The sequence below is a fragment of the Thamnophis sirtalis genome, unplaced genomic scaffold (genome assembly GCF_051295495.1).
Source record: "Thamnophis sirtalis isolate CommonGarterSnake01/CBP01778 unplaced genomic scaffold, rThaSir2_p1.2 scaffold_6, whole genome shotgun sequence".
NCBI lineage: Eukaryota > Metazoa > Chordata > Lepidosauria > Squamata > Natricidae > Thamnophis > Thamnophis sirtalis.
In genome coordinates this window covers 35,075,368-35,095,168 of record NW_028261386.1, presented here as the reverse complement: position 1 = coordinate 35,095,168, position 19,801 = coordinate 35,075,368, and the positions used below count along the sequence as shown (strand labels likewise).

General features: G+C 37.3%; 1 protein-coding gene across 1 annotated transcript in view; it reads right to left on the bottom strand.

Annotated features, from left to right (window-relative positions):
- The window catches only part of FSHR (follicle stimulating hormone receptor), a 92,798-nt gene that overhangs the window by 41,705 nt on the left and 31,292 nt on the right, over positions 1 to 19,801 (bottom strand). The window contains exon 2 of the mRNA XM_014057013.2: positions 15,596 to 15,667. Within this exon, the coding sequence (XP_013912488.2) occupies positions 15,596 to 15,667 (72 nt within the window). The remainder of the gene's footprint in view (positions 1 to 15,595; positions 15,668 to 19,801) is intronic.

Sequence of the window (19,801 nt, the reverse complement as noted above, 5' to 3'; positions counted from 1 at the left end):
TCTCTGTTGAGTTAACCTTGCATGAATTGCAAAAGGAGGAAGATTGGGGGGGGGGGAGGGATGCGAGCCTACCAAAACTTCCAACAAATAGGTGGGTCAGTGGGGTCTTGGGCGAGAGGAGAGAACGCCTGAACTCCACCGTGGGCAAAAGAAAGTGCTTTCCGCTAGTGAGGTTTCCCCGCAGCCCGGGCCAAGCTGCAATGGTGGATTGGCTCAGATCTGGAGCTTCTTGTGGGCTGGAAGGCGAAGGGAAAAGGAAGTCTTTTGTCATGCTGGGAAACTGCATGGCAAAAGAAGCAGCTGGGGAGGTAGCCAGGAGAGAGCCCGGGAGGAAAGCTGTGCGTATGGAGGAGAGGAATCTAAGGCAAAAGTAGCATGTGGCTCTCACCGGACAAGCTTCTTTGCCCTTAGCTGCTTTTCTCCAGTTGTTGTGTTTTGTTGGAAGTTATCCCCCCTCCCAGCCTGCCGGAGCGTGGATGGCAATAGCGCTTTATTATCCGAGGTGGGCTAATGATAGAATCCAGTCATTTCTGCTGAGCTAAGGCTGCACTTATTCCCTTTAAGTGCCTGAGGTTCCTTTGGTAACAGGTGGGAATGGCTGCTCCCCCCTCCCCCCCAAGCTCCAGGAGGAACATGTTTATCCTTCATTGTTTTCTACCCACCCCTAGCTAAACAATACCTGGGGTGCAAAGCGGGGTGGTTGAACAGACCATTCCAAACTCAGTCTTACAATCATCATAATCATACACTCTTTTGCCTCCTTTAAATCTTTCTAATAACTGTAAATAAGGAAACCACTGACAACCATGTTACTTTGCTACCAGTTCTTCTCTTGATTTTATTTTGTATTCCCTGTGACAAAATTGTAGTATCTCATAATAAGTTAACCATTTGTATTTGCCTATTATTTCTTGCCTTTAAAATGCTTCTTGTGCTGAGAGCCACAAAGGTGTTTTTGAGCACAACCTGGATTTGTACCTAATCCATATTCTCAATGTAGCATGTCTAACATGATGTAATGGAATACATGGACCACCTTGAGGAAAGCGGAAAGCAATATCGTTTAGAAAACAATCAGACAAAAGAGGCAGGAGCCCACAATTGTTTAATAGTCAATGAAAGAAATAGGAAAGACCTGCCTTAATGGGTCTAGCAATGGAGGGATTCATATAATTTAACAACCAGTTCTCTACTCTAATGACTGGCCTGGTAGGTGTGGCTTGGTGGTCATGTGACTGGGTGGGCATGGCCAACTCAACATCACTCACGTCAATGGGTGCTTCACCTTAGCGATTACAATGTAATAAGTGTTAACCGGAGACAGAGGTGTGTTCCTACCAGTTCGGACAGGTTCGGCCAAGTAGATAGTAACTTGGCCTGTAATGCCCTCTGAACCGGTTCTATTGGCGGTGGTGCCATCTTGTTTTTTGGTCCTGCACATGCGTAGAATAATCTTCATAGGCAGAAATTTTTTTTTTCTCTTTTCTAATGTTGTGCACATGGACAGACCTTTTTAGGTGCAAATGAGCACCTGCACGGATTTTGGCGCGCAAAAATTTTTTTGTGCGCCAAACTGGCAGTAATGCTGGCAGCAGCCCACCCCTGACCAGAGAGGCAGTTTTTGTAAGCAGGGCAATAAAGATTAGGCTAGAAACAACACCAGAATGTTTCCTTCCTGCCTTCCTTACAGGATTAGCCCTGTAAAATGAAAAACAAAAACCAAAAGGAGATTTCTTCCAACAACCGGTTCTCTGAACTGCTTAGAAAGTCAACAACTGGTTCTCCCGAATAGGTGAAAACTGACTGAATCCCACCACTGGGCCTAGCCCTTAAAAGTGGAGAATGGGAAATTTGTAATATCACACAGTATTTAGCCATTTGAAGGTTTCATTGACTAGAAATACACTCATAAATAGTATATTTAACAATTAATAGAATTTTAAGCCATAAGCTTTATGAATGAAGAAATTTTTACAAAATCCTCCTAGCCACTTTGTGAAAAACAATTCAAAACGGATGACTTTTAAAGGTCTGCTTAAAAGGTTGATTGATGATTCCAGATATATCTCCCATGAGAAAGGAGTTCCATTAAACATGAAATCTTCACAGAAAAAACCAATTTTCTGCCGATCTGATTGACAATCAGTGTATATTAAAGGCAGACTGGACAGGTTCAGAAATACAATATGTAAATATGGGGTTCAGGTTCTCAGGTGAACTTTTGGAGGCTGAAGCTGAGATATGTACTATAAATGTTAATATCTTCCTTTCTTCACACCTTCTTTGCATCCACTTAGGGCATTTGACAAGGTTCTTAGAATAAATTGGGCTGCTAAGTATTATTTTTCTCCCCCAGGAGAGAGACAGTAGAGAAAGACCCTATTTAATTAACCTTATAAACAACTTAGAAAATGCAAACATCAAAATTTATATCCACCCTTATATAAATTATCCACTCATAACGAGAAATGCGATTAACTGCATTTCTATTGCTAATTCCACTACATTACACATTATGATGAAGCTGGGAACAGCAGGTGCTTTACAGTGACACTATATTTCACTTTAAAAAAAATCAAATTGTGAATAAAACAAACCAACCCATCTTCTATAAAAATGTGTCTTTTAGGTTTATGAGCTGTCTCTTGCAATTCAGCCAAGCTGAACAACTAGATGCAGCTTCTACCTCCTTGAATACTAGCTCCCTCTTAAAGGGATTGTTTTTTTATTTGAGAACGCACTAGGTTTAAAATAATTGTAATATTTATCTTTTAATTTATACAGCATGCAGAAAGAAGCAGAGGAGGAAGTTACTATTTTGGCAGGTCTAGCAATTCAGAAGTAAGCAGAAGAAAACCAATAGTCAGGCTTACGCTGCTTAAATTTTAAACTTTTCTGCTATCACTGCCTTCCCTTCCTCTTCCTCCTTTCATGTTCTGGCAGATAATTAGTCAGATAGGTTTGAGTCTCAAGAAGACCAAAATTAATAATCAGAATATTTGGTCTCTATTTAGATCTTGCTAGCTTTCTACTGTAAGTGGCTTAGTGGCTAAGATGCTGAGCTTGTCGATCAGAAGGTCAGCAGTTAGGTGGTTTGAATCCCTAGCACCACAGAACATAGTGAGCTCCCATTACTTGTCCCAGCTTCTGCCAACCTTGCAGTTCGAAAGCATGTAAAAATGCAAGTGGAAAAACAGGGACCACCTTTGGTGGGAAGGTAACAGGGTTCTGTGTGCCTTCAGTGTTTAGTCATGCCAACTACATGACCACAGAGACATCTTTGGACAGCACTGACTCTTCGGCTTTGAAACGGTGATGAAAACCGCCCCCTAGAGTTGGAAACTTCTAGCACATATGTCTGAGGGGAACCTTTACTTTTAACTTCTCTACTTTGTCTAGTTTTTTTCCCTGGCTATTTCTCTAAACCTTCCGTTTGTAGATGAAGTAGTTCATCACCAAATTGCTACAATACTGCAGTTCCTTAATTTCTGTATTTTCTTGCTATCTTATTCTATCTTGAATGTAAATTTCCAGTAGAATTAACCAACTGAGAGCTGTCTTCACCAAAACAGGCATATATAGCACACCTCCAAGGAATGTAATTTTTACAACTGGATCTCTTGTTTATATGTTTTTTCTACCTTGTCATATTCTGTGTTCCCCTGTGTTACATTTTGCAAACTTCTTTGGGAAGGATCTGTAAATTTTGTGCTTGACCCCAGACGTTATTCTACATTATGCTGTCCTTTCTGGTCCAAGTTAATTATCAGATTTTAGAAATGGCTCCATTGTTAATATCCAGACAGAGTTCTTCCCTTTATAGTGAAATGTATGAATTACTACTGTATTTCTACTATATTCAAATCAAAGTAAATACTTATGAATATCTACTGTTAAAAATAGGAAAAACAAAATTTAAAAACATTTTAATCTTTATTTGTCCTATTTTTCCTATACTTCATTTCTTTTTTTAAAAAATAATATGTTAGGTGCTACCTAATGAGGTGCTATATAAATAGCACCAATATTATATGGTTACCACTTATATTGTTTTTAAGGTACACACACACACACACACACACACACACACACACACACACACACACACACGTTTGATTGTTGACCAGGAACAGTCAATACTTTTTTTCTGCTGATGCTGATGAGCATATTTGAATTTTTCAATTTTGTTGTGGATGTTCTCATAAAATATCCACTATGATGGATGTGACCTGGTCACATTACCCTCATTTACCTGAAAACAACATTTCATGATTGCTCTGTCATCCCCTGTAACATGTCAGGTTGTTCTGTACCATCCTAGCTTACCTGTGCATTTTTTCCTGGCTGTGGGATATACTAATTGGCAGCCACTTACATTGCTTATTTCATAAGATTGTTTACAGACAAACAACACTGGTACTCTTAAAAATGTGGAAGATTAGTATGTCATGGGTTGATGGGTTCTCATTTTTAAAATAATTAAAGAATCTTAAAAAAGGAATATAAAAATAAAGATAAACTGTAGATGGAGGTTTTTGTAAGTACCAGCTAAGATATCTGTAGGCATAGTAGTATCCAATCACATCTTGCCAACTACCATTGTAGATGGATTCTTTGATTCCCTTCCATCCTTCTTCTTCTAGCCTATAAGCCTAACGTAAACTTTAGCAGAAAAAGATATGTTTGTTCTGTTTAATTCTAATATCTTGCAATTTTTTTCTGCCAAAATTTTAGTTCTGGTTCAGGTTCTTAGGTCTTAAACAGAAATGTGCAGCTACTCCATTGCTGCCTCAATCCAATAGAAAATTGTTGACCACTGTGCCTGTTCATCCATCTATCTATGTTGGGGTGTCCAAACTTGGGAACTTTGAGACTTGTGGACTTCAACTCCCAAAGCAAGCATGGGGAATTCTGGGAGTTGAAGGCCACAAGTCTTAAAGTTCCCAAGTTTGGACACCTCTGATCTATGTTATATATTTGTACGTGCACACATGGACACTATTATTTCTTAATAAAAGTGGCATGATTTTAAAGTGGCACATAATTTAGAAATTGTGAAAAGAAAATAAACAGCAGAAAAATATTCCTTGTGATAGATCATATACTCACTTGTGTTCCACAACTGATTTGGATGAATTATCTTTTAATTTTGAAAGCCTCAGCTACTCTCTATAAACAATTCTGGTAAAACTACCAAATATTCTTTCTTTTGGTTCATGGCCCAGAAATTACTGTAGCAACTTGTCTTCTAATTAGCCTTCAGCTTCTCACAATCAGTATGATTAAATAAGGTCAGCTTCAAATCAAATGCTATGGATTTTCTTAAAAAGCAATGAGAAAGAATAGCAGAATTAAGGAACAGACCTCATTTTGTTTTTCTTCTTAGGCATGAATATGATTTTTTTTAATGTTCAGAGCTTTTCCTGTTTCACATTACGCCACAACTTTAAAATCAGTGCATTTAAATATTTCTTTTTGTATTTTCTGATTATGCAGAAATGGCAGAATAGCTGCAGATCGCCAATTAAGAAGCAAAGTTCTAAACTCATCTATGTTTTAAGGTTTTGGCACAGGAGGTTGCTATAAATTAAAATGCAAATTAAAATGCAAAAGCCTACACATCTTTTACTGTAGAGAAATAAAAGCAAAACATAATAATGTACAACAGGATGTAATTGCTCCATAAATGGGAAAAATATGTTGCACGCTCTTAAAAAGTGCAGAACTTTATCATTCTTTCTCTGCATTTTAAACTACAGTTAGGGTTGCTGAAATCAATGCCATCATTTTGAGCCAACTCTTTGTAGTGGCCTTGTTGCAAGGCTTCAGCAATTGTTGAGAAAGCATTGTGCAGGCTGCAAATAGTCCCACTGAGTTCTGCAGATAAGTCAATAGCTACAATTTGGTACCCAGCTGAGAAGAAAATATCACTTTTCCTCTGCGCACCATTTTCCCCATATAATGGTTCATATATAACCAGGTATGTATATATAATGGTTGACCTAGGTATATAGGCTGAGCTTATAAATATTTAACACTCTGGTTGTTTCATAAAGTCTCATGGTTTTATGGAATATTGCTCTTGGCCCATTGATTCCAAACATTTTAAAATATATCTAGGAAAATACCTGCTCTTTGATAGCCAGTAGTAGTAGATTATTGGCAGGAATAACATAAACGATCAACTCCTTTTTGTTACTTCTTCAAGAAACTGAAAACATAACATAGTGGTCAAGGTCACTCACACTGATAGGCCTTGATGGTAAACAGCTATCTGTCAGGTGCTCTCCTAGTTAGGTGGATAGAGCAAAACAAGCCATAGAAGGGAATTGTTAGAGTGAGGAACTCAACACATATTTTTGCCTTTTGGGCTGTTTTAGGTGGATGATTGAAATGGAAAATAGATTTGATAATTGCTACTTTATTTTAAGGCCCAAATCACATTGCTGAAGATCAGTTATTTGCTGCCGAGTGTCTACATTATGATCCGGTTGTGTTTGGAGGTTGCAGATATTCAGCAGCAAATAACTGATTTTATGTTTCATAGTCAGCTATTTAGTTGTGGCCCCTGGGTTGAGAGGATTGCATATCGTTCTTCTAAGCAATAATCTACGCCAGGAAGAAGTATGTGCAGTTTTGCTCCTGGATCTTCAGTAGGCAACAGAATAAACAAATGCCGTAAAATTCTTTTAGGCTCAACTAAAAGTACTTCAATGATGAAATATAACCCACAGACTATTGGTTGAATATCCAAACTATTTGTGGCATATTTTATCTAGTTTCTGCCATTCAAACAGATTTTTTTTCATATGCCAATTTTTTAAGAATAAGAAAAGCATATTAAAGGCTATTCTCCAGTGCTTGAGAAGAAATGCATATGATTATGAAAATTCAGCAGTGTGCACATTGGCCTTAGGACAAAGAGGGAGTTAAATACTCTTAATTTACATTAGTAGTGATTACGCATAACAGCTACATTGTTGCTTTCTGAGAGTGTACCGTGGAGAGTACAGACCACCTAATCTACATGCACTTCTCTGTGCATTTTGATATTTAACTCATATAGATGCTATTCAAAGGGAAGCATTTTATGAATTGTAATTTAATTAAGATACCTGAAAGATCTTTTTAAAACCACACAAATAGCTGAAATAATGTCAAAAATTCTGCCTCACCATTTGTCAAATAGAGGAGGCTTCTGCTTTTCTATCCTTTTCCCAGAATACCTGATAACGTCTTTCAAGTTTTTCCTGGTGGGTTTTGAATGTTATCATTGAGGTTGTTTTCTGTTGCCTGTCTTTCCCTTATTCTAAAGTCCCTTGATTGTATAAATCTGTGGAGAACAGGACCTTTCTTCTAACTTACATTTATCACATCTTCTGTAAACTCACTTCTTGAGGTATTTGGTAACTTAGAGGTGTAGGTTAATGGGCTCAGAGCAATACTTAATAGCAACTGATGGAAGTACATGGGGCTAGAACCTGTTTTACCAGTTCTGAAAAGGTTTGCAAGTGCAAACCCAACAGCCAGCTACCTAGTGTTCCATGCAGTGGAACTTATCAAAGAATCTGAAAAGAATTGTATTTTTCACCAAACAAGGTTTGCTTTAGACTGACATCCTAGGTTGGAATTAGAAAATTTGGCCATTCCTGATTCCCAGCCAATACCCCCCCCCCCTCACACACACCGAAGCAACTTCATGGGTCTTTTTCTCCTTCTGGACAAACACATAATGTCATGGAGCCAGCTGCTCGCTTGCTTAGGGGTTTTGTAGCTCTGGCATAACATGTCCACTCTTTCACTTTTGGAATGAAATGAAGACTTTGCTTCCTGTCTTATTTTAAGTTATGATCTGTTTCATTTTTGTTATTATTCATAGAGTACATACACACACACAGACAAACACACACACAGAGTGTGTGTGTGTATGTATGTATTTATGTGTATATATATGTGTGTGTGTGTGTATATATATATATATATATATATATATATATATATATATATATATATATATATATATATATATATATATATATATATATATATATATATATATATATATATATATATATATATATATATATATATATATATATATATATATATATATATATACTTAAAGTCACAACCCCTGGTATGCCCAAGTGTGGGAGGAAGGTCACACTTCCACTCTCTGTCATTAGGCTCGTCACAAGAGTCCATCCAGACAGAAACCCAATATTTTTACTGTTGCCTTTGTTATATTTGTGTTTTTATTTGTGCTGATAAATAAATAAAGGAAGACTAGTATAGATCTATTTCAAGCTATTTAGCTGATGAGAGCTAAATAGCTTGAAATAGATCTATACTAGTCTTCCTTTATTTATTTATCAGCACAAATAAAAACATTATATATATATATATATATATATATATATATATATATATATATATATATATATATATATATATATATATATATATATATATATATATATATATATATATACACACACACACACACACACACACATACATACATACATACATACATACATACATACAGTATATATATTTGCAGGCTGTACGCTCCAGATTTTATTTTGGATTTGTAGGGAATAATCAGATAGTTTAGTGCTGTGGATTGATACTTTTTGTTAAGTGTGAATATATGTATGTTAAAATAAAATAAAATAAAACTCCTAATTACCAGAGTCCTTGAAATGATTTCCCCATTTTCTCCAAGTACGTGTAAGATGTAAGAGAATCCCATGCTGCAAAAGCTATGTCTGTATTTTTAGATTCACTGCCTATGAATGGTTCTGGAAAATAGAAAAATCTGGACTGTTTCTGCAGTATTATGATACACTCTGCTTTTCAGCTCAGAAGGCTAAAAGCAAAGCCATACAGGATCATGGGTGGGTATGGAGGTGCATTCTTTCATGCTTTGACCAACAAGGGGCTAAGTAGCTTAATAAAGCTGGATTGGCATTAGAGATGCAGCTGTTTTAGACAACTGATGTTGGATATCATGAAAGGGCAACCAAGTACCTTATATTTATTTCATAACTTGTTCTTTTTAATGTTAGGAAGAGCAAGAAATGGCTATGGGCTTTTCTGCCTTACTTGCAAGCTAGACTTGGATGATGTCCAGTCTCATCCAGGTTCATTTGAGAAGCTGACTGGAGAAGAAGTATTCTTGCTAGGGCAAATGTTGCATGGGATGGACCAAGTTCATCATTATTCTCAGACAGGGTAGAACCTTTTCTGAACCTTCAAGGAGATAGTATGGAAGAAGAGGGATGGGATGTTTTCCTTCAATAAAGGAATACTTCAGGTTCAGTGAGATAAAGAAGCCTTCTAAAGATTTCTTCGGAGTTGTGCATTTCTATATTTCACCTTGCCAACAAAATTGTGTATAATCAAGGCTTTGTTTTCCCAATCACAATGTATGGCTGTGAAAGTTGGACCATAAGAAAATCTGAGCATCAAAGAATTGAGGCCTTTGAACTATGGTGCTGGAGTAGACTTCTGCGAATCCCTTGAACTGCAAGGTGATCAAACTGGTCAGTCCTAGAGGAGATCAACTCTAACAGCTCTGTAGAAGGCTAGATCCTGAAAATGAAACTCAAACATTGGCCACCCAATGAGAAGGAAGGACTCACTGAAGAAGAGCCTAATGCTGGGAAAGATTGAGGGCAAAAGAAGAAGGGGATGGATGATGTAGGATGAGGTGGCTGGATGGAGTCACTGAGGTGTGAGCTTAAATGGACTCCAGAGGATGGTAGAGGACAGGAAGGCCTGGAAGAACATTATCCATGGGATCGTGATAGGTCGGACACAACTTCGCAACTAACAACAACAACATTTCTATGATATGGGTGCATGTGTTATTGAAATGTTTTGAGTTTAAACAGTCAATAAAGTGATATTTTGAAGTTTGGCAAATCAAGGTGTGTGTGTGTTTGTGTGTGTGTGTGTGTGTGTGTGTGTTGATTTATGTATTGAATTTCTATAGATGCTTATTTCAATCAATGACTTTGGGTGGCTTACAGTTTAAAACAAACTGTGTATTACAATTAAAACACTAAAACATTTTAAAACAGTAAAAAATAATAAAAGCATCCTAAATAAATAGTCATAGTAGCTGAGGTACCTGAATAGTCAGCAATAAAGTCAGAAAATGGGGCCCTTTACACATTCAGTATCCCAGACTTGTAAATCTAGCCATGTTTATAGAGCCTTATGAAAAAATGATTGGGTTGGGCCATTGTAATCTCCAAAGGGATAATATTCCATACACCAGGGGCCTCTGCAGAAAAAACCCCAATTTTGTAGTCCCTGCCAACTGACATTCTTTGGCTGATCTGCTAGATCATGTTGAATGGGGAGATGGATAGAAACATTTGGAAAAAGGTATCCTTCAAGTAAACTGAGCTTTAAAGGTGACAACCAGCCCTATGAATTCCACCCAGAAGCCTATGGTAACCAATGCAGGTCACATAAAAGTGGCATCATATGCACCATATACCTGCCGCCATTTACTACCTGCACAGCCATGTTCTGCACCAAATAAATTTCCAAATGTTCTTCAGAGGCCACCCTGTGTAGAGTGTGTTGCAGTAGGCTAAATTATGATTTCTTGGGAGATTGCAGTTCTCCCACTTGGTGACTTTTCTGAGCCTTGAGGGGGAACTAAGGCAGAAAATGAGGCAGGCTCTCCATGTGCTTACTTGGAGTGGGCAGTTTATGCAAATTACCAAGACTCCTTAGAGAGTAGGGACAACTGAAGAATCTATCTGTAAAAGGTTTATATCGTCTTTCATTACCTGGAAACGAGCTGCCAACCTTGTATAATATGTGAAAAAGTGTTCATTCGGGAGGTGATACAAGGGACACATACTGTTAATCGAAAGACAGAAGTCTAAATGCTAAAGAGTGACTTTCTTTTGAAAATACACCAATGTGCTATGGCAACTCTGTGGGGAAACTGCTCTGAAAACAGGGGTATGTAATGAATATGCAAATGAGACCAATCAGCATTAGCAGCATCTGCAGATGAGAAGTAGCAATGAAATATGAAATAGCTGACAAATTAAACATATAAGCCTTAAAACATTTATCGGCAGTAGTCATGATAATTGCTGGACACAAACTACATAATCAAGTGATATATCTGCACATAGAACAAGAAACTCCTTGTGTGAGCTTCTTCCTCCCGCTCTATAACATCATGATTGCACATGTGCACGCACATGTACATTGATATTAAAACGAATAGTATGCTGTTTGAAGGAAACAACTATTAATAATGTAATGCTTCTATGTGATAAAATTTATTTTGTCTGCAGTATACAAATTATATACTTCAATACATATATGGCATTCTAGCAACCTGCCAATCCGCTTAAATAAATAAATAAATCTCACAATAAATATATATTTCCCACAGAGATTTCATGAATTAAAAATTCACCCATCCTTTCAGAGGAAAGGATGGTTCCAAATATGCTCTCTCTCTAAGGCCTTATCTGTAGAAAATGGGAATGAAAATTTCAATGTACTAAATTTTGCCAGCAAGAAGAGCTTTCACAAGGAAAATGAGTTCACACTAGATTCAGGCCAATCCCTCCAAAGTCTCTGCTGGCAGTGAAAATGCATTTGGGAATGAAGAGCATTGAGGAGAAGCATTAAGTCCTTGAATAAGTGTATTCTCTGAAATGGATGATTGAGCTTTGCGGAGTTGGGATCATGAGAGAGTCTGGATATTTCTTTCTCTGCCACAGAATTAAATAATAAATATGGGCTCTTATCAAATTTCTTGATGGATATGACCTTCACACTGCAATTTACATATTTTCCATGTGTTCTGTTGTTCCAAGAATCGGGATTTAATGTTGTCTACTGAGAAGCAACTTTCAATTGATGGCCAAAGGAATATTTTGAATTGTAAGAAGTTTTACTTGTATTAAATGGGGTTATTGGTTGAAGATTTCTTGTGTTATCATGTGGCATATTTATTATGTTTAGCTGGATATACACACTAAACTGTGATGAGATAAACCATGGTATCCTTAATTATGATTTATGAATAAATAGGAATTGGGTGATATGTAATTTGCCTTGTTTGGCTTTGCTTTAACATATTGGTAAAATCAAAAAGCAGACATAAAGACTTCAAGTATATAATTATTTTGCTTTGGGTGAAGGAACCAAACCTACCCCACTTTCCTTCTTGAGAAAGTTCTCTACGGATGTCTATGGAGATTTTCAGTCATTCAGATCATGGTTGTCCCAAAGGTGCTTTTTCAAGAGGCAATTACAATACAATAGCAGAGTTGGAAGGGACCTTGGAGGTCTTCTAGTCCAACCCGCTGCCTAGGCAGGAAACCCTATACCATTTCAGACAAATGGCTATCCAACATCTTCTTAAAGACTTCCAGTGTTGGGGCATTCACAACTTCTGGAGGCAAGCTGTTCCACTGATTAATTGTTCTAATTGTCAGGAAATTTCTCCTCAGTTCTAAGTTGCTTCTCTCCTTGATTAGTTTCCACCCATTGCTTCTTGTTCTACCCTCAGGTCCCTTGGAGAATAGTTTAACTCCCTCTTCTTTGTGGCAACCCCTGAGATATTGGAACACTGCTATCAGGCCTCCCTAGTCCTTCTTTTCATTAAACTAGACATACCCAGTTCCTGCAACTGTTCTTTATATGTTTTAGTCTCCAGTCTCCTAATCATCTTTGTTGCTATTCTCTGCATTCTTTCTAGAGTCTCCACATCTTTTTTTATATTGTGGCGACCAAAACTGGATGCAGTATTCCAAGTGTGGCCTTACAAAGGCATTATAAAGTGGTATTAACACTTCACATGATCTTGATTCTATCCCTCTGTTTATGCAGCCTAGAACTGTGTTGGCTTTTTTGGCAGCTGCTGCACACTGCTGGCTCATATTTAAATGGTTGTCCACTAGGACTCCAAGATCCCTCTCACAGTTACTACTATTGAGCAAGGTACCACCTATACTGTACCTGTGCATTTTGTTTTTCTTGCCTAAATGTAGAGCCTTATTCTTTTCACCATTGAATTTCATTTTATTAGATAGTGCCCAATGTTCAAGTTTGTCAAGATCCTTCTGTATCTTAAGCCTATCTTCTGGATTGTTTGCTATTCCTGCCAGCATGGTGTCATCTACAAATTTGATGACTTCCCCATTTATTCCCTCATCCAAATCATTGATGAAGATGTACTGGGCCTAAAACAGAACCTTGGGGTACTCCACTGCATACTTCCCTCTATGTAGATGCAGTTCCATTGAGGACTACATGTTGAGTGCAGTTGGTCAGCTAGTTACGAATCCATCTGGTGGATCCATCCAATCCATCCAATGTCTAACCCACATTCTTCTACTTTATCTAGTAGTAGGTTATGGTCTACCTTATCAAATGCCTTACTGAAGTCCAAGTAAACTATATCGACGGCATTCCTCTGGTCCACTAATTTTGTCACTTTGTCAAAGAATGCAATAAGATTAGTCTGGCATGATCTGTTTTTGACAAATCCATGTTGACTTTTGGCTATTACTTTGTTTACTTCTAGCTGTTCTCTAATTCGTTGCTTGATTATCTTTTCCAGAATCTTTCCTGGTATTGAGGTCAGGCTGATAGGTCTGTAGTTTCCTGGATCTATTTCCCCCCCTTTTTTCCTTTCAATTAGACTTCCTTATTTTTCTTTGAAGGCATCTTTCCTCTTATCCAAGAAGCTTCTTCAACTCTGACTGGATGATGGGGAATGGAAAGATTTATATTCTTTGTAGACAGCTAGTCATTTGTATTCTTTTAGAGAGTCCTTGAGGCCACTTGAAGGTTTATCTGTATCCTCAAGGTAACCTGAGTAGTGCAAATGGGTGTGGAACCTTCTTGGAACTCCTGAGAGGACTTTGTTGTAGACTGGAAATGTTATATCCCTCCCCTTCTGTTGAGAGAGGGCTATTCAAGTGCCCCACCATTCAGTCAGAGCTGAAGAAGCTTCTTGAATGAGAAGTGAAATGTCTTCAAAGAAAAGCAAGAAACTCCAGTTTCCTTTTGAAAAAGCACTTTTGGTACTGATGATTTATATTTTATAAAGAGAAGGGAAGTTTAACAATTGCTATTGTTCCTGATGCTATCAGCGCAGTACTTTGGGGCAGAGATTCAAAGCTCAATTCAGAAGCCCTTTCTGAACAAACAAGTAAGAGCAAGGGTGTCTCCATGGAGATGTACCAATCTGCAAGATGGCTAGCACAATGCTGTGATGCTACCCCCCAAGCCTTACATAGAATTCTGACTCCTGATGGATTAGTCTGCTGCTTAGTCTTGCAATAACATTGCAAATGTCTATCCTGTCATTGGTTTTGGTGTTCAACTGAGTTATAATAAAACCCATATGTGTGTGTATGTATATCTCTATCATCTCCATCTATCTCTATCTCTATCTCTATCTAAACCCGCCATCCTGGGCTCAATGTTTGGGAAGTCAGGTTCTGCATGTCATAAGCCAGGACAAAGGGTGAGTAATGGAGAAGTAACACCTCCTTAAAAAACCTTGGTTCAATTGGCCTAGCTAGTAGCACCTCGTAAGGGCCCCTTTCCAGGGTTATAGGAGAAGACAGTCAATGGTTTTGAAGGCGGAACAAAGCTTTACACCCCAACGACAGATAAAGCAGCAGAACCATGTTCTAGGAGAAGAGAAACTCTGATTACAAATCTCCATTGCCTTGTGGATATATCCACTACTGGAAAAGGTTTCAGGAGTCAACCTTGAGGCAAAATCCGGAGCCGGAGTCCAGGAAGCAGTTTGGGACTGTGCACAACTGTGTTCTGGTAACTCCTACGATGCATCTGGAACCAATCGTATCAGCTCTGCCGTTCCATTGGACTATTTCAGCAAGTGGAGAGGGGATATGCTACTTGGGTAACAGTCTATCCTCCATATTAATCTACCCAGGCCTCGTGCTCTGGAGAGGACACTCCAGCTTTACCTCTTTCCACAACACGATACCATAGTCTTTTGAAACTGATGGATGCCAATGCAATCTCTGTCTCTGTCTCTGTCTCTGTCTCTGTCTCTGTCTCTGTCTCTGTCTCTGTGTCTGTGTCTGTCTCTGTCTCTGTCTCTGTCTCTATCTCTATCTCTATCTCTATCTCTATCTCTATCTCTATCTCTATCTCTATCTCTATCTCTATCTCTATCTCTATCTCTATCTCTATCTCTATCTCTATCTCTATCTCTATCTATCTCACATCTCTATCATCTCTCTATCGAGTTGTTAGATAACACTGCTTTGGAAGGCTACTTCTGTTTTGCTCTTTGCAGATCATTCACTAAATCCACATCAACATTCCAGTTTAATTCAATTTGATAGCTCTTATAATTGGATTGTCACTCTTATAAGTGTCTGCTCTGTATATTGGCTGGGAATAATAGGAACTGATGTCGAGCATATCTAGAAGGCATGAAGTTGCTCTAGGCTAGTTGAATTAAAACCACTGTGAGTCATGGAAGAGAAGGCATACAAAGGACCAAGGCATGAAAATATATAAACTAGACATACTGAGTATATTTGAAAATACATACATTTTTTCCACTTCTCCAAATCCTGAGAAAGCTCCTTTGGGGATGATTCTTATTTTGGTGAGGAAAAATATCCTGAAAGCACAAGAAGATGCATATTTTATTTATTAAGTACTGCATAATAAAATATCCCAAAAGCACAAGAAGATGCATATTTTATTAAGTACTGCATAATATTTAATTTTGATTCACTTTTTGACTAAAAAGCAACTAGGATTACATGCCAAAATATACTAAGTTATTGAGATGCTATAAAACTTATTCAGTTTGGGCTTTCTCCTAAATCTGATAGTGAGATTCTGAAAAATGTGCATCTTTTTTTTTACCTTGGTAATAGAAACAGAGTAGGTTAAATGAATCATAGGCAGAAGAAATATAGCTAGTAGACCATGGCTCCAGTGTGATGTAGCTGTCAGAATGCAGAGTTCAGAAGAAATGAAAAGACATGAGTAAAAGACTGCTCAACCATGAAGATGAGAGAATGGGCTGGATAAAAATAATAATAAACCACAATAAAAATGAAATACTTAGCAAGTTAATAATATAGCAATGTTATGAGAGTCCTTTATAAAAAAATAAGCAAAAGAAAGTATTTTGTATAAAATGCATACAGTAATTAGCAAGCAAACTTCACAGGGTATTGTTTTAGATGCTTTTGTGATGGCTTAGAAGCAGAAATTGCAGAGAGGCTGGAATATACTTATCATCTGAAGGATATGCAAGAGTTAATCAGGATCTACAGTTCCCAAAAATTCAACAGCAGCATGCAGAACTAAAAGTTAAGAATCTGATTGGCACTGTGCCAGCTCCTTACATTTATTTGTAAAAAGGCATATCAGTTGCTTGTTTTGAGTTTGGTCTCCATGCAAATCTACTAGGCCAAATTAGAGAGCTTGAACATTGCTCAGTTTAGAGATTTTGGGTGTTCTATAAATAAAACAAGTGAATAATAACAAAAAAAAAAACCAAAACCAAAATAGATAAAAAATATCCAAGGTCAATTTAAATTTTAAAGCCTAATTCAACTGAAAAGCAGTTTTAGGCAACTAAATGGAAGATGGGTTTTTTAATGATTCCAGCCATAATAATTCATAATCCTTTAAATACATTAAATTTGTATCACATGATATAGGGGAACACTATTAAATGGCCTTTCCAGAGCCATTCTCAGTGGGAATTCATTTCACTCCTTGAAATAGATTGATGAATAAGATGACATTTTTGTCTGATTCATCAAAATAATTCATTCATAAACTGATATCAATATGGATCAAAGCAATGTTTTAAAATTCAGCTTATCCATCTCAAAATATAGGACAATTGTTTAGTTTTATTTGCATAAACTTTAGATTCTACAATTTTCTTTTTTCCTTTAGTTAATTTTAAATTTGTTAAAAATTTACTATTTTTTTTCCTGGAAAATCAAAAGCTTTTGTTTCAATTAATAACTATTTATTATTTACTAAATTCATATGCCACCCAACTTGCTGTCCAATAGTTTTTCATTCAAGCCAAGAATGTTGTTTTAATATTAACCAGAGTTTAACAGGGGAACCATTACAGTAAAACATTTATATTCTGAGATTAATAAGCAAAATTAATGCCCAAAAGAATTCTCACTCTGGATAAATGGTAGCATGTCATAAAGCTTCCTCTGGGATGTTCCTACATTAACTTAGTGTTACATCTAAACACAACCACTATGGTTTTTAAGGATGTTTAATAGTGTAACAGAGGGACACGGTGGCTTAGTGGCTATGTTCCTGAGCTTGTTGATTAGAAATGTTGGCAGTTTGGTGGTTTGAATCACCCAGTATAACGAAGTGAGCTCCCATTACTTGTCCCAGCGTCTGCCAACCTAGCAGTTCGAAACCATGTAAAAATGCAAGTAGAAAAATAGGGACCACTTTGGTGGGAACATAACAGTGCTCCGTGCACCTTTGCCATTTAGTCATGCTGGCCACATGACCATGGAGATGTCTTCGGAGAGCTCTTCAGCTTTGAAACGGAGATGAGCACTGCTCCCTAGAGTCAGGAACGACTAGGACATATGTGCGTGGGGATCCTTTACCTTTATCTAATAGTGCAACAGCTAGATTTACTAAATTAGTAATGTGCTTTAATTCATTTTGATGCATTGAAATAAAGAGACCCTGACCTATATAACGTTTATTTGAACAGGCCTCAAATATGTATGAATCAGAACATTGTGACTGATTCAAAAGATCTCAGTTAAAAGGGATGGACAATGCTACCACTGTAACATCCCTATACAAATCTACAGTACAGTATGTCTGTAGCTGAAGAACAGTCTATATTTCAGGTCACTATGTTTGAAAAAGGAAAAAAAAATAGGTGGAAAAAGTGCTATTGAGAAAATCCAAAAGTATTAGTGGAGTTTGAAAATTAGCTACAATATTTGTGATTCTTTAACATGGAAAAAAGATGTGTGAGAAATGGCATGAGTGAGATGGATGAAATCATGCACAACATGGAGAAGATAGATAGGAAGAAGTTTCTTCCCTTTTTCAAACATTAAGACAAGCAGTCATCCAGTCAAACTGATTGAAAGAAAATTTAGTGCAGACACAAGCAAGCTCTTCTTCACATAGCACATAATTAACCTGTCCAAAATGTGGACACCACCTTGGATGACTTTAAAGAAGAATTGGATAAATTCATGCTGGACAAGTCTATTATGGGCTGGTAGATTGTTGTCTCGGCTTGGGAGTAGTGTGCCTCCAGATAATTGCAGGGAAATAACTTTGTGAGAAATATGTCTCTGTTTCCTGCTACACAAGCACCCGAGAGACATCTACATGGTTACTCTACAACCAAAAAGCCAAACTGGGGATGGGCTTTCGCTGATCCAACAAGCCTGTTATTTTAATGCCTTAATATAATAAGTGAACCCAGCCATTGATTATGGCAGATTGAATGAAGCAGACAGGGTTTTAAATTAAAACAAGTTGATTCTGACAACTGTGAATAGCCAGTGATTAGACCACTTCTCCAGGTTTCACTATCATTTTTTGTCCATAGAAGTGAGAATTCTCCTCTAAAGCCACTCATAATATAAAGATGATATCATCAGCTAACTACTTTTCACAGTCTGCTTCCCCTTAGGGGTGACAGCTAATTGTTTCTTGAATTACTGCAGTTCTTGCCTCAGCAATCTTGCTTTGATAGATGCATCTTCACTTTTATCTCTTCAGAGCACACATTTCTTTTCTAATAGCAACTGTGAATCAAATTTTCTTTGCAATATTGTTTTAAAATCTTTTTTTTCTTTTTCTACTCCATCCATTTCTCACTTAGCCTGGAAAGGGTGAGTGACTCTTGACTTGATTCTATCTGCTGCATAATGTTACTGATCATGCCTGCAGCCTCGGAGCCAAAATTCATAGCTCTGCAGTAGTGGCATATTCTTCTGGAGCATGTCCTGATGACTGGAGGTTGTACAGCCGCATGTCAATTACTGGTGCTTTTACAATCCACATTAAATGAAATAATATCTCCAAGAATATTTATTAGTAAAAGGAAACTATTGACTTAAGCTTGAAGTTTCTTGTAATGAGCTCTGTAATAATAGATTTTGCTATTTAGTGAGCCCCATAAACCATTCCCCTACCTCGATTCAATGTACTGTATTTTTTAAAACTTTTTAAAGTATTTTAATGATTGCCAAATTCAGAAAATGTGACTTTGGGTACATAAAAAAGGGAAGTAAAAAACCCCCTGAAGCCAACAAATACAAAAATGGCACATATCATTGAAAATTATTAAACAACAAAAAAATTAATTGGGGGCGAAGTACATTATAACTTTTCAAAATGGGGACTCTACTCATCTTAACCCTAAGGCCTGCAGAGCAAGACAGATCTTACTGACCTAAAAGTCTGCAAGGTTGGGACACTTACTAACAGTGAGGACAATTAATCAGTGGAACATTTTACTTTCAGAAGTTGTGGGTGTTTTATCATTGGAAGTTTTTGAGAAAAGACTGGTGCTGGAGTAGCGGGTTGGACTAGAAGACCTCCAAGGTCCCTTCCAGCTCTATTGTGACTGATTGTAAAAATGTGTTTACTAGATTTAGATGGCTGCCTGTCTCAAATACATGACTCTGGGCTAGAAATATTAAATGTTAAAAATAGGTAAAAATGTATAAATATGCCAAACATAAAATGCACAACAGCTGAGATGAATTAA